The 15,015-nt window shown below is 42.7% G+C and overlaps 1 protein-coding gene across 3 annotated transcripts in view; it reads right to left on the bottom strand.

The window, feature by feature from the left end:
• The window catches only part of LOC112223505 (rho GTPase-activating protein 22), a 37,676-nt gene that overhangs the window by 8,111 nt on the left and 14,550 nt on the right, over positions 1 to 15,015 (bottom strand). The window contains exons 1-2 of one of the 3 annotated variants that reach the window (XM_042305454.1): positions 4,907 to 5,169; positions 657 to 788 (exon numbers count right to left, since the gene is read on the bottom strand). In XM_042305454.1, the coding sequence (XP_042161388.1) occupies positions 657 to 788; positions 4,907 to 4,973 (199 nt within the window). In that variant the 5' untranslated portion in view covers positions 4,974 to 5,169. Of the gene's footprint in view, positions 1 to 656; positions 789 to 4,906; positions 5,170 to 5,687; positions 6,192 to 6,577; positions 6,661 to 15,015 lie in introns of those variants that run through there. The other 2 variants (XR_002949336.2, XM_024386556.2) reach the window with 2 other exon arrangements.

Raw genomic sequence — 15,015 nt, 5'->3', positions numbered from 1 at the left:
GATTCCTTCAACCTCATGGCTTGGTTTTTACTTTGACATGTACTGTCAACTGTGGGACCATATATAGACAGGTGTGGGCCTTTCCAAATCATATCCAATCAACTGAATTTACTACAGGTGGACTCCAATAAAGTGGTAGAAACATCTCAAGGATGATCAATGGAAACAGGTTGCACCTGAGTTCAATTTCGAGTCTCATAGCAAAGGGTCTGAATACTTATGTAAATAAGGTTTTTTTTTTTTTTTTAAATGTTGTTGCTTTGGCGTTATGGGGGTATTGTGTGTGATTGACAAAGATGTTTTATTTATTTAATCAATTTTAGAATAAGGCTGTATCGTAACAAATTGTGGAAAAAGTCAAGGGGTCTGAATACTTTTCAAATGCACAGTACGTCATTAAATGATCTTCTGTCTGTCAAACCACTGACCCCATAAAGCACTAGACAAAGACGTTTGAGTGACATATACAAAGAGCATAATGTGAGCCCGTACCAGAATATGCTTTTACTGAGATTTAGAGTGCATTTTGTAATCATTCTGTCTAGTAATATAATTCTGGGCAAAGCAGTTTACCTCTAGCCCGGCTAAACCAGTCTGAACAAAGCAAAACAACGGTGAAACCGAGCAAAATCATTTGGAATGCCAGGCTAGTTTACCTCCTCCAAAGGGTGCCCAGATGACCCGTCTTATGGCCTTGACCCAGTCATCCATGTCACTCTGAGAGTTGGCCATGAGCAGAAAGGCCTCATGACTGAGCGCAGCACGGTCCTTTTCTCCTCCTGGACCACCTGAGCGAGAAAGAGAGAGAACGAATAAGAGCAAGAGAGAGATGAAGAGAGAGAAATGGAGAGAAAGAAAGAAAGAAAGAGAGATGGATAGAGAGAGATGGAGAGAGAAAGAGAAAGAACGAGAGATGGAGAGAGAGATGGAGAGAGAAAGAGAAAGAACGAGAGATGGAGAGAGCGAGAAAGAGGGAGATGGGGAGAGAGAGATGAGTGGAATTAGTCTTTGAAAAGTACATGTCTTTGCCAGACTCCAATCTTGGGGAAGACTGGACTGATTGATGTTAAGGTTGATGAGTCCAGCAGCCACTTCAATATCCTCTCATGTTTTCCCCCATACCACAGCTCTACAGGGGGAGATGGTGTCCTTCAAGATCCCACCCCTGTACTAGGCTACAGTATGAGATATTGTGAATGGTCAACAACCTCCGACTCCTCAAAAATCTAATTGTCTAAATTAAAATTCTGATTTGATTTTCAGCAAATCAAGCTAATTATCATCTGCCCTCATCTCAGACCTATCAGTAAATAACATTGTAACTGGCGTTAGTACCACTAGATGGTGGAGTTGATTTGTTTAGCATACAGTGACAGCTACAAACGTAACAGAATGATTGAAATACCGATATAGACTATGTGTCTCAATTGATTGACCCTAATTGTCACATTTAAGTGATTAATCAGATATAATTATTTAGATGTCATTTTACTGTGGTCTTTATATGTTATGGTATCTCTTGCCATGTTACTCAATAGCATTTAGCTTCGAGGAAGGTAAACCAAATAGAAAACAGCAGTGCCTCAAAGTTAAAGGCCTTTGTCACCCAGCTCAGCAAACTCACACCTTTATCACTGAGCAGACCAGTTGCTGTGTACTCATGTGACCCCTTCACTCTTAGAAAAAAGGGTTCCAAAAGGGTTCTTCGGCTTTCCCCATAGGAGAACCCTTTTTGGTTCCATGTTGAACCCTGGGTGGAAAGGGTTTTACCTGGAACCAAAAGGGTTCTACCTGGAACCAAAAAGGGGTCCTCAAATGGTTATACTATGGGGACAGCCAAAGAACCATTTTAGGTTCTAGATAGCACTTTTTTAAAGAGTGTAGATACAGGGTTGTATTCTAGTACCTAGCTGAAATTCTTTAGTCATCATTACTTTCATCATTATTACCACATGCAGTCATTTCATTCAGTCAGTACTTCATATACGGTACTTAATATTATGTTGATGAAGTACAGATGTCGGATCTTAATATGACCAATTTCGTCGCAGAAGAAAAATAATCCCGCACAGGAGGATTTGAATGAATATCGAAAATGTAGAATCGCTGTCAGGGGGCAGCTGGAAGTGGTGTTTGTAGGCTGCACAATGCAGTACAATACATATGGTTTGCAAAACGCTGCAAAACAACCGACCTCATACCATCAAGTATTCTCATGGCTTGCTAAAGTATTGTGAAATGCCATGGCGCAGTTTTCTGAGCAGCACACTTCAAAGCCAATCATTACAGGCTCGCGGCCAGTGCTGTGCAATCATTTTTACACTTTGTATGACTGGAAACTAATGTTGGTGTAGCCTATTGTTATTGTTTAACCAATCCAAAAGCAGCTAGGTACCTACTGCCTACCTGCCTCCAGAAGCACCTAGCACTTTTCCAGTAGGTTACTGCCACTTGCAACGAGTCAAAGGCAGTATCACGCGATAACGCATTTAAATTCCACCGAGCGCGAAACGTTTACAGTCACATTGTAGCCACTGTAGCAGTGTGAGCTAGTGATGGGCAATCCGGCTATTTTCAGTGAGCCGGCTCGTTCCGCTCAGGTCACCAAAAAGAGACGGCTCTTTTGGCTCCCAAACGGCTCTTAGCGATAGTTTGACTATGATCGGTGTTAAAACAATTCTAATTAAATGATTAAATCATACTTAACCACAAATGTATTTAAAAATGCATTGGTTTGTTATGTAAAAAGAATGCTATTAAACATTTGCATTTAAAATATAACTTTTTAATGTTTATGAACAAAGTGCATATAAATGTAACAATTCAAAATGAATACAATCTGAACAACATAATAATAGAATATTGCACCATATCAAATAAAAATAAATAACAATGTGTAAAACTGCAGCATCCCACTTAAAACATCAAACTGTTCCCTATTTTCTCTCTCTTCTTTAGAGGGAACGGATGTGGCCACTATGCAAAGACTCCCTGTCATGACTTTAGTAAGCCATGGGTAAACAGAGGCCTTGTTCTTCCACCAGTTCAGAGGAGGGGCTCCTCCAAATAGGATCGGACCTCCATTATGGCATCTACTGAGGGATTCCTTTGTGCTGCATCCCCAGTTGCTCTCTTGTCAAACAGCATCCAAACAGCAGATGTTTGTGGCACTACTGCTGGTGCTTCTACTCCATTTGATCTCTCTTCTTCCTGTTGCCGTGGTGCCTGAGCCAGCTGACTGCTTGGGCTGTCCCTCCCTGCTGCTGAGGTTATTCCTTGAAGAGCCTCATCAATCGCTGTGGCATCACTGAAGGCTAACTTCTTAAACCTGGGGTCAAGTGCAGCAGTTTCTGATAGCACGTGATTATGTTCCATTCCGTGGAATTTTCTGTCCATTGATGAACATAGGGTGTCCATGAACTCTGTCACATGTCCTGTGGTTACATTTGCTTCTCTCTGGCGGCTGGCTGTGATTCGCTGCAGACCTTTACACGGGAGTATCATTTTTGAGGCTGTCACATAGCTGAGAAGAGAAAACAGTAACTTATTAGTTCAGGTTCATGTTTTGTCTACTGATACTACATTCTCATCTACTGCTCATCTACATATATAATACTAAATAATGATGTAGTAATAACTGTTTACTGTACCTCTCTCCACTGATCTCCACAGTGACCTGCTCAAAGGGTTCCAGGACTCCATACACCTCCTCCACCACCTCCCATTCCTCTTGGGTCAGAGCATCAACAGGTGCATTGACAATGGCATCCTTTGACTCAAGAAACTGCTTCAACAAATAAAATGTTGAATTCCACCTTGTAGTGCAGTCTTGTTTAGGCCTCAGCTCAGGCATCCCCATCTGGCATTGTGTAAACTTTAGTTTTTCAGCAACTACTGTGCTCCTGTGGAAGTATTCCACAGCTGCTTTCACTTTGTCCACAGTGGGCTTCATCACCTTCAGAGCATCTCTTACAAACAGGTTGATTGTGTGGGCAAGACATGGATGATGGGTCCATTAACATTTTTTCATGGCTTTGGTTATGTTAGCTGCACTGTCGCTAACACAACAGACTACTTTTCCATCTACTTGGCATTCTTAACAGTTCCTCTGCCAAGTTCTCTGAGGTGTGTCTGTCGCTGAACTCAAAGCAGTCCAGAAGACAGCTAGACATCAACAAATCTTCAATGAAGTGACGTGTAACTGACCTGTAAGAAGTGGTTACCCTTGATGTCCAGCAGTCAGTGGTAAGACAAACTGCAGTAGCTTTCTGGACTCTTTCCCGCACTGAAGCATGTATGCTCTCGTACAGTTATGGAATAAGTGATTTTGAACGGTTTTTCCTGCTTGGAATTGTGTACATTGGATTTAGACTATTGCTATAATAATTTCTAAAACCTGTCCTCCACGATCGAAAATGGCTGGAAATTATTTTAGCCAATATGCAATATCAATTTGCTCTTGTTTTGCTACAGACTTTGGCATAAACTGGTCCATAGAAGACTGCGTTGCTGTGGGTCGCAGAGTAGGCCTACTTGACTGAGTGGATACGTGGAGGTGCTGGCTCCACCACTATCACTAGCAGGCCCGCTAGTTTCTCGAAGCTCCGCTACAGCTAGCTTCACAGTTGGGTGCAGTTTGCATATGCAGGTGTAGGTTGTGCGTAGAACCGGCTTATATGAGATTTTGTTTTGGCAAATTCTACACTGTGCTCTAATATTCTCTACATTATTAAAATGCATCCAAATGCTACTGTGCTTCCGACTAATTTTCCCAGCTGTCCTTCCTCTCTCCTCGGCTGCTAAGTGTGTAACTAGTGTGAGCAACTAGTGCTAGCAACTCGTCATCATCTCAAAATGGAAATATCTGACACAAATAAACAAGTAACAGAATCCATCTACTCAGTACCTGTTAATGAATGAAGTTGACACCGACCAGAATAATTATCCTTTGGAATAGCGTCCTCCTCTCGCATATTGCTTGGTCTGCTGCTCCATCATTGTAAGCCTGCCTGCATGATATTAATACAGGCTACAATTTGAGATAGTAAAATATGTTATTTAGCTGACTGTTTAAGAATGATTAATAGTCAGAATAGTGGTTTCACTGTGAAGCTAATATTGCATTAGAGTTGATAATGTACTTCTCTAATGAGTAGACTTGCATTGTGAGTAATTCATATAACTATCACACCCGTGCATATTATTAAATGACATTGATTTCCAATATTTATATTAGTTGATAACTAATATTGCAAAGGTGATATGATGCATTCTAACTAGATAAGAAGGCCTAGGGTATTCCATCCTAATGTAATCTAAATGCATAGTATACAAAACAAATACTGGCATGTGATAAAGGACATTGTTACGGAGTCTAGTTGATAGGCAATCGACTAGCCGGACTGTTCCCCGGACTCCAGTTGTAGCCATTCGTACAAGGCACAAACAAGGCTATTGAACCTGACATTGGTGTGTCGTTATTCCTTTATCTAACATATCATACTGAAACAGACATGTCCAAAATAATTATGTAAATGTATATCAACTAAAAATATATATTCAATTAAATGAATACAGAATTGTAATATGATTGATGCCTTTCTCTCCTTGCAATGGATTAGACAGATGCAGTCACCAGATACTTTAGATGCCCAAGCTTCAAAACCAGAAACATGAGACATCAACAATTGTAATTTTAAATGTTAACTTTTTTATTGGTTTTCCTGTATCAGTGCATGAGTCCTTAAAACACAGTCCATTGTACAAAATAAATAATTACCAAGTGAGGGATTCCAAGGAGATTAACCTCCAACAGTCATAAGCTTGTTCAGTACATAAGCTTGTTCAGCCACAGTTTTTTTTTTATAGACAGGACCAGAGTTTACAGTTTTTTTTTGTTCCAGCCCTTCACTACTAACACCTAATTCAACTAATTGTGGTCTAAATTGAAGACTTGTTCAGTGCATTCCCCTGGGTCAGACATCACATCTGTATCTTAGAATGAGCTTCATAAATTACAATGTCCTAACAAATCTGCATGGTACACAATAACACGGGTGAATCTATTTCTATCTAACATTGTGATGTAACACTCCTGAATATGATCCTGGGATATGGTGATTATCCTGGTGCCTGGGAGGTTCACAACAAGTTATTTACATCTGCAGGGTGTCATGGTGGGATCCTTCATCCTGGAACAAGCAGAGACAAGGGGGGAGTAATTAACCTCACTGCTCAAATTTCAGTAACGTTACTGGTTCAAGTTGATGAAGCCACAACTACCTTTTTTAATGTGCAATCGTTGTTAACAGTTTTGCATATTTTTTAGTCTTGGTCAAGTTGTTTATAGTAAGAGTAGAATAACTTAGCTTCTAATTTTTAACTAGTAACACTAACCCCAGTGGTGCAACACGATAGGGGAAGGGAATGTGGCAAGAAAACGTTAGCTAGGTAAACAGACACTGCATACAGCTAGCTAGCAAAACAGACTCGTCAACAAAACGCACAAATAACTTGGCTGGCTAGCAAGCCTAGACTGAACAATACACAATGAACAGATGTTGTTAAAATGTTTTACCTCCAAACGAGTCAGGCAGGACTGTTTTCTCCTGTCAAGCCATTGCAATGGAGTGAAACGGGATCAGGTGCCCACTTTAGTTCCTGAAAATATTTAAAAAATATTTGCGACATGTCTTTAACTGGCTTGCAAGTTCACCAATTCACGACTTAAAAACGGTCAGATTCTTCACAATTGACCCATTGCTGAATCTACGATTCGTTAGTTTAATTGTTCATATCTAAACATACGATAAGCAGGATGAGATCGCCTGCTAGCTAGTTATCGTGTCCGCCCCATCTGGTCACACACTGGTTGAATCAACGTTGTTTCACGTCACTTCAATTAAATTACATTGAACATGGAATAGATGTTGAATCGACGCGTTAGCTCGCTGACTTGGCAACAAGCGGATAAACACCAGTGACTCAGAATTTTAATAAAACATTCATATGAAAGTAATTTGTTGATTTTTAAAAAACATAATTTTATGAATAAACAAACGTTATACTTACATTTCGCAAAATTATTTATTTTTCTTCTGGAAAATGCTATCCCAAGCGGGGACTTCTTGTCCGGCATTAATTCAGAAGTTTTTTTAAATAACTTTCGCTGCGTCGCAAGGTTTTAAGGGATTCTATTTTTTATTTGATTAGGCTCCCTATCCCTAACGTGTCTAACCCATTTAACCCAACCCCTCTGAATCAGAGAGGTGCAGGGGGCTGCCAAAATCAACATCCACGTCTCCGGCGAACAGTGGGTTTACTGCCTAGCTCAGATTTTTACCTTGTCAGCTCGGGGATTTGATCCAGCAACCTTCCGGTTACTGTCCTAATGCTCGAACCACTAGGCTACCTAACGCCAAAGGCAAAAGCTAGTATTACTGGGGTCTGATATACAACGAAAAATACATTACAGACAAAATACTTTACAGTTTACATACATTTAAAAACACTTTCTGGGTGGAATGTGTGTGCATCTATCAGTTACACATAAACTCAGCAAAAAAAGAAACGTCCTCTCACTGTGTTTATTTTCAGAAAATGTGTAAATATTTGTATGAACACAACAAGATTCAACAACTGAGACATACACTGAACAAGTTCCACAGACACCTGACTAACAGAAATTGAATAATGTGTCACTGATCATGTGTCACTGATCAAATCAAAAGTAACAGTCAATATTTGGTGTGGCCACCAGCTGCATTAAGTACTGCAGTGCATCTCCTCCTCATGAACTGCACCAAATTTGCCAGTTCTTGCTGTGAGATGTTACCCCACTCTTCCACCAAGGTACCTGCAAGTTCCCGGACATTTCTGGGGGGAATGGCCCTAGCCCTCACCCTCTGATCCAACAGGTCCCAGACGTGCTCAATGGGATTAAGATCCGGGCTCTTCGCTGGCCATGCCAGAACACTGACATTCCTGTCTTGCAGGAAATCACCCACAGAACGAGCAGTATGACTGGTGGCATTGTCATGCTGGAGGGTCGTATCAGGATGAGCCTGCAAGATGGGTACCACATGAGGGAGGTTAATGTCTTCGATGTAACGCACAGGGTTGAGATTGCCAGCAATGACAACAAGCTCAGTCCGATGATGATGTGACACACCACCCCAGACCATGACGGACACTCCACCTCCAAATTGATCCCTCTCCAGAGTACAGGCCTCGGTGTAACGCTCATTCCTTCGACGATAAACGCGAATCCGACCATCACCCCTGGTGAGACAAAACCTCAACTCGTCAGTGAAGAGCACTTTTTGCCAGTCCTGTCTGGTCCAGGGACAGTGGGTTTGTGCCCATATGCGACGTTGTTGCCTGTAATGTCTGGTGAGGACCTGCCTTACAACAGGCCTACAAGCCCTCAGTCCAGCCACTCTCAGCCTATTGTAGACAGTCAGCACTAATGTAGAGATTGTGCGTTCCTGGTATAACTTGGGCAGTTGTTGTTGCCATCCTGTAGCTGTCCCGCAGGTGTGATCTTCGGATGTACCGATCCTGTGCAGGTGTTGTTACACGTGGTCTGCCACTGCGAGGACGATCAGCTGTCTGCCCTGTCTCCCTGTAGCGCTGTCTTAGATGTCTCACAGTACAGACATGGCAATTTATTGCCCTGGCCACATCTGCAGTCCTCATGCCTCGGTAAAAAAGCCTCTTTAGTGACCTAATTTTTCATAACTGTGACCCTAATTGCCTACCGTCTGTAAGTTGTTAGTGTCTTAATGACCGATCCACAGGTGCATGTTCATTAATTGTTTATGGTTCATTGAACAAGCATGATAAACAGTGTTTAAACCCTTTACAATAAAGATCTGTGAAGTTATTTGGATTTTTATGAATTATCTTTGAAAGACAGGGTCTTGGAAAAAGGACATTTCTTTTTTTGCTGAGTTTGCATGTCAGTACAAACACACAACATGAAGGTCACATGTGGGAGAGGTGTTGTGCCGTGAGTTGTTGCTTTATTTGTTTTTTCTACCCAGGTTTGCTGTTCACTTGCACTATATGAGATGGAAGGGAGTTCCATGCAATCTTGGCTCTGAATAATACTTCACGTGTCCTTGAATTTGTTCTGGACCTGTGGACTATGAAAATAACCCTGATGTCTGGTGGGGTAAGTGTTACTGGCTGGCAGTGCTGTGCTGTGTGTAAGTTGACTATGCAAAATGTTGTTTTCAGTAATATGGTGTCATAGCTCAGTTGAGTACTGAACACTGTTGCTTCAAGAATGTATCTGGCACGTTGTGCGTGAACAGAGGTGTAAAGATTGGATGAGTTCGTTTTTTACGAGTTGTTAACATTAAATAGTACCCGCAAAATCTACTCCGGGATGCTGGCCTTCTATGGAGAGTACCTCTGTCCAGTGTCGTTAATCTTTTACCCATGTTAATCTTTTACCCATGTTAATCTTTTCTTTTTATTGGCCAGTCTGAGATATGGCTTTTTCTTTGCAACTCTGACTAGAAGTCGCCTCTTCACTGTTGACGTTGAGACTGGTGTTTTGCGGGTACTGGCCTTCTTTAAACTAGTTGAATATCTGGAGCATCAGCATTTGAGGGCTTTGCGCTCTTCTGTGATGTGAGTAGTACACAGTGTTGTATGAGATCTTCAGTTTCTTGACAATTTCTCACATGGAATAGCCTTCCTTTCTCAGAACAAGAATAGACTGATGAGTTTCAGAAGAAGTTATTTGTTTCTAGTCATTTCAAACTGTAATCGAACCCACAAATTCTGATGCTCCAGACACTCAACTAGTCTAAAGAAGGCAAGTTGTATTGCTTCTTTAATCAGAACAACAGTTTTCAGCTGTGCTAACATAATTGCAAAAGGGTTTTCTAATGATCAATTAGCCTTTAAAATTATGAACTTGGATTAGCTAACACAACGTGCCATTGGAACACAGGAGTGATGGTTGCTGATAATGGGCCTCTGTACACCTATGTGTATATATTCCATAACAAATCTGCCGTTTCCAGCTACAATAGTCATTTACAACATTAACCATGTCTACACTGTATTTCTGGTCAATTTAATGTTATTTTAATGGACAATTATTATTGTTTTTTTTTCAAAAACAAGTGACCCCAAACTTTTGAACGGTAGTTTATATAGAATTGAATCATCAGCATACATGGACACAGAGACTTTGTTTAATGCCAGTGGCAGGTCATTGGTAAAAAGAGAAAAGAGAAGAGGGCCTAGAGAGCTGCCCTGCGGTACACCACATTTTACATGTTTGACATTAGAGAAGCTTCCATTTTTTTTTTACAACAGTTTGCTATGAGCTGGCAGCAAGCTGATAGGCCTGTTGTTAGAACCAATAAAGGCCACTTTACCACTCTTGCGTAGTGGAATGACTTTAGCTTCCCTCCAGGCCTGAGGACAAACACTTTCCTCTAGGCTCAGATTAAAGATATGACAGATAGGAGTGGCTATAGCAGCTACCATCCTCAGTAGCTTTCCATCTAAGTTGTCAGTGCCAGGACGTTTGTCATTATTTGATCAATAACAATAATGCCTCCACCTCTCCCACACTAGTTTTACAAAATTCAAACTTACAATGCTTTTCTTTCATAATATTTTTTTCAATGCACGAATACGATGGCTCACTGTTCGTTGTTGGCATTTCCTGCTTAAGTTTACCCACTTTGCCATTAAGTAATCATACAAATAATTGTCAAAACCAAATGGTTTCTGATTCGATGAAAGATGTAGTTGAATTTGCCCATATTTCCATTTAAAGTACTCCAAAGTTTTTTTTCATCATTCTTCATGTCATAGATCTTGGCTTCATAATACAGTTTCTTCTTCTATTTGTTGAGTTTAGTCACATACCTTCACGATTTGCAGTAAGTCCCACTCCTTTTGCCCCATCTCTTTCAACCATGTTTATCAATAATTGGAAGAAGCAATTTCATAAATTCATCAAGCGCAGAATCTGACATCATGGGAAAATCAAAGGAAGTTAAATCTGGGTCGCAAATGTGACTTCCAAAAGGACAATGACCCCAAGCATACTTCCAAATGTGTGGCAAAATGGCCTAAGGACAACAAAGTCAAGCTATTGGAGTGGCCATCACAAAGCCATGACCTCTATCCTATAGAAAACTTGTGGGCAGAACTGAAAAAGCGTGTGTGAGCAAGGATGCCTACAATCCTGACTCAGTTACACCAGCTCTGTCAGGAGGAATGGGCCAAAATTCACCCAACTTATTGTGGGAAGCTTGTGGAAGGCTACCTGAAACGTTTGACCCAAGTTAAACAATTTAAAGGCAATGCTACGAAATACTAATTGAGTGTATGTAAACGTCTGTCCCACTGGGAATGTGATGAAAGAAATAAAGCTGAAATAAATCATTCTCTCTACTATTATTCTGACATTTCACATTCTTAAAATAAAGTGGTGATCCTAACTGACCTAAGACAGGGAATAATTTTACTAGGATTAAATGTCAGGAATTGTGAAAAAAAGGAGTTAAAATGTATTTGGCTAAGGTGTATGTAAACTTCTGACTTCAACTGTATATCCTTGTATTGCTACTGCTGTATCATCAAATTAATTATCTAAGTGAGTCTCTGACATGGCTAATATATGGATGTTATCTATTGTCAGTAAGTTATTGATTTCATGAATGTAATGGTTGTGGTCTGGAGATAGAGGAGAGGACCAAAGCACAGCGTGGTTAGTGTTCATCTTAATTTAATAATAATCAAAAAACTGAACACTTCAAATGACAAAACAACAACAGTGACAACCGAAACAGTTCTATCTGGTGCAGACACACAAAGACTGAGAGGTAGCGCTGGACTGAGGGGCAGCTCTGGACTGAGGGGCAGCTCCGGACTGAGGGGCAGCTCCGGACTGAGGGGCAGCTCCGGACTGAGGACAACTCCGGACTGAAGGACAGCTCCGGACTGAAAAGCAGTTCCGGCTCTGGTGGCTCCTGGCTGGCTGACGGCTCTGGCGGCTCCTGGCTGGCTGGCGGCTCTGGCGGCTCAGGACAGACAGGAGAATCTGGCGGCTCATGACAGACGGGAGACTCTGGCGGCTCAGGACAGACGGGAGACTCTGGCGGCTCAGGACAGATGGGAGACTCTGGCGGCTCAGGACAGGCGATGTGCACTGTAGGCCTGGTGCGTGGTGCCGGCACTGGTGGTACCGGGCTGGGGACACACACCTCAGGGCGAGTGCGACGAGCAGGAACAGGGAGTACTGGACCCTGAAGGCGCACTGGTGTCCTGGTGCGTGATGCCGGCACTGGTGGTACTGGGCCGAGGACACGCACCTCAGGGTGAGTGCGAGGAGCAGGAACAGGGAGTACTGGGCTCTGGAGACGCACAGGAAGCCTGGTGCGGGGGGGCTGCCACCGGAGGGCTGGTGCGTGGAGATGGCACCGGATAGACCGGACCGAGAAGGCGCACTGGAGATCTGGAGCAACGAGCCTGCCCAACCTTCCCTGGTTGAATTCTCCCCGTAGGTGGAATAGCCCGCACTGGGCTGTGCTGGCGAACCGGGACACCATGCGTAAGGCTGGTGCCATGTATGCCAGCCCGAGGAGATGCACTGGAGACCAGATGGGTAGAGCCTGCTTCATGGCACCTGGCTCGATGCCCACTCTAGCCCGGCTCTCTCCACGATAAGCATGGGGAGTTGGCGCAGGTCTCCCACCTGCCTTAGCCACACTCCCCGTGTTCCCCCCCTCCAATACATTTTTGGGGCTGCCTCTCTGGCTTCCTTGCCAGCCTTGTTCCCTCAAAGTGCTGGCTCCCTTTAGCTGCTGCCTCCGCTCTCCTGGCTGCCTCCACCTGTTCCCATAGGAGGCAATCCCTTCCAGCCAGGATCTCCTCCCATATGTAGCAACCCTTGCCATCTAGAATGTCCTCCCATGTCCATTCCTCCTTATCGCGCTGCTCCTCCTGCTGCTGCTCCTGCTGCTGCCTGTTACCACGCTGCTTGGTCCTTTTTTGGTGGGTGGTTCTGTAACGGCAGATTTCCTCCTCTTCGTCTGAAGAGGAGTAAGGATCGGACCAAGATGCGGCGTGGTAAGTGTTCATGACGATTTTAATAAGAAAAGCACTGAACACTATGAAATACAAAAAAAATAAACGAATACGTGAAATAACCAAACCGAAACAGTACTGTGTGGCGACAAACACACACACACCGAAACAAACACCAACAAACCAACATTGAAACCCAGGCTACCTAAATATGGTTCCCAATCAGGGACAACGATAAACAGCTGCCTCTGATTGAGAACCATATCAGGCCAAAAATAGAAATGGAAAAACATCGAAAAACACACAGACTGTCCACCCCAAATCATGCCCTGACTATACTAAATAAAGACAAAACAAAGGAAATAAAGGTCAGAACGTGACAATGAACCTTATTTATAGGGCTACACATATTAATATGGTGTAAGGGATTTCCTCCTCTTCTTCCGAAGAGGAGAGGCGAGAAGGATCGGAGGATCAATATGCGGCATAGTAAGTGTGCATGGTTCTTTTAATAAGAAATACTACACATGAACACGACTGAAATAAAAAAACAATAAATGTGGAACGAACGAAACCCAAAACAGTACCGTGTGGTGAAAAACACAGACACGGAAACAAACACCCACAAACAAACAGTGAAACCCAGGCTACCTAAGTATGATTCTCAAACAGAGACAACTAATGACACCTGCCTCTGATTGAGAACCACACTAGGCCGAAACATAGAAATACCCAAATCATAGAAAAACAAACATAGACTGCCCACCCCAACTCACGCCCTGACCATACTAAATAATGACAAAACAAAGGAAATAAAGGTCAGAACGTGACATATGGGCTATTTTCATCCCTTTCCTGGTCAGTTTATCAGAGACATAATATGGAAAAGAACAAACAAACCAAAAAGGAAAGAAAAAACATTCAGCAGCCCAATAATCAGTTGCTCTGTGTAAGTGTGTGTGTGTGCTGCAGGGTTGAAGCTACAAACCCATAGGCTTGGCGATCTCATCCCTTCCAGGCTTTTCAGATAAATGATACCCTCGCGGCATACAGTGGGTGTGGCATGTAGTACGCAATCTGCAGATAGACTCTACTCGGTATACATGGCATTGGGACATGCCAATATCGACGCCCTGCCTCGAAATTCTGCCTCAAAATCATCAATACACGCTGAATTCACCTGCACAGTTGATCTCAATTATTATTGGTCACCTCCTTACCGCTCCCTAAAATATGATATTTGTGTCCTGTTGCAACCCAAAGTCTTTCAAGATATACTATATATACAAAAGTATGTGGACGCCCCTTCAATTTGTGGATTTGGCTATTTCAGCTAAGCGTCAGCTGGAGTGATGTAAAGCTCACCACCATTGGACTCTGGAGTAGTGGAAACGTGTTCTTCTTTAGTAATGAATCACTTTTCAACATCTGGCAGTCCGGGTTTGCCGGATGCCAAAAAAATGCTACCTGCCCCAATGCATAGTGTCAACTGTATAGTTTGGTCGAGGAAGAGTAATGGTTTGGGGCTGTTTTTCATGGTTCAGGCTAGGCCCCTTAGTTCCTGTGAAGGGAAATCTTAACGCTACAGCATATAATGACATTATAGACGATTCTGTGCTTCCACCTTTGTGGCAACAGTTTGAGGAAGACCCTTTCCTGTTTCCGGATGACAATGCCCTCGTGCACAAAGCGAGGCCCATACAGAAATGGTTTGTCGAGATCGGTGTGGAAGAACTTGATTGCCCTGCACAGAGCCTTGACCTCAACCCAATCGAACATCTTTGAGATTAATTGGAACGCCGACTGCGAGCCAGGCCTAATCGCCCAACATCACTGCTCGACCTCACTAATGCTCGTGGCTGAATGAAAGCAATCCCCACAGCAATGTTCCAACATCTAGTTGGACAGCCTTCCCAGAAGAATGGAGGCTGTTATAGCCCATGATTTTGGAAT

Source organism: Oncorhynchus tshawytscha, linkage group LG24 (assembly GCF_018296145.1).
Source record: "Oncorhynchus tshawytscha isolate Ot180627B linkage group LG24, Otsh_v2.0, whole genome shotgun sequence".
In the NCBI taxonomy this organism is placed as follows: domain Eukaryota; kingdom Metazoa; phylum Chordata; class Actinopteri; order Salmoniformes; family Salmonidae; genus Oncorhynchus; species Oncorhynchus tshawytscha.
The sequence above is the reverse complement of the archived record's forward strand: the minus strand, read 5'-3'. Positions and strand labels throughout refer to the sequence as shown.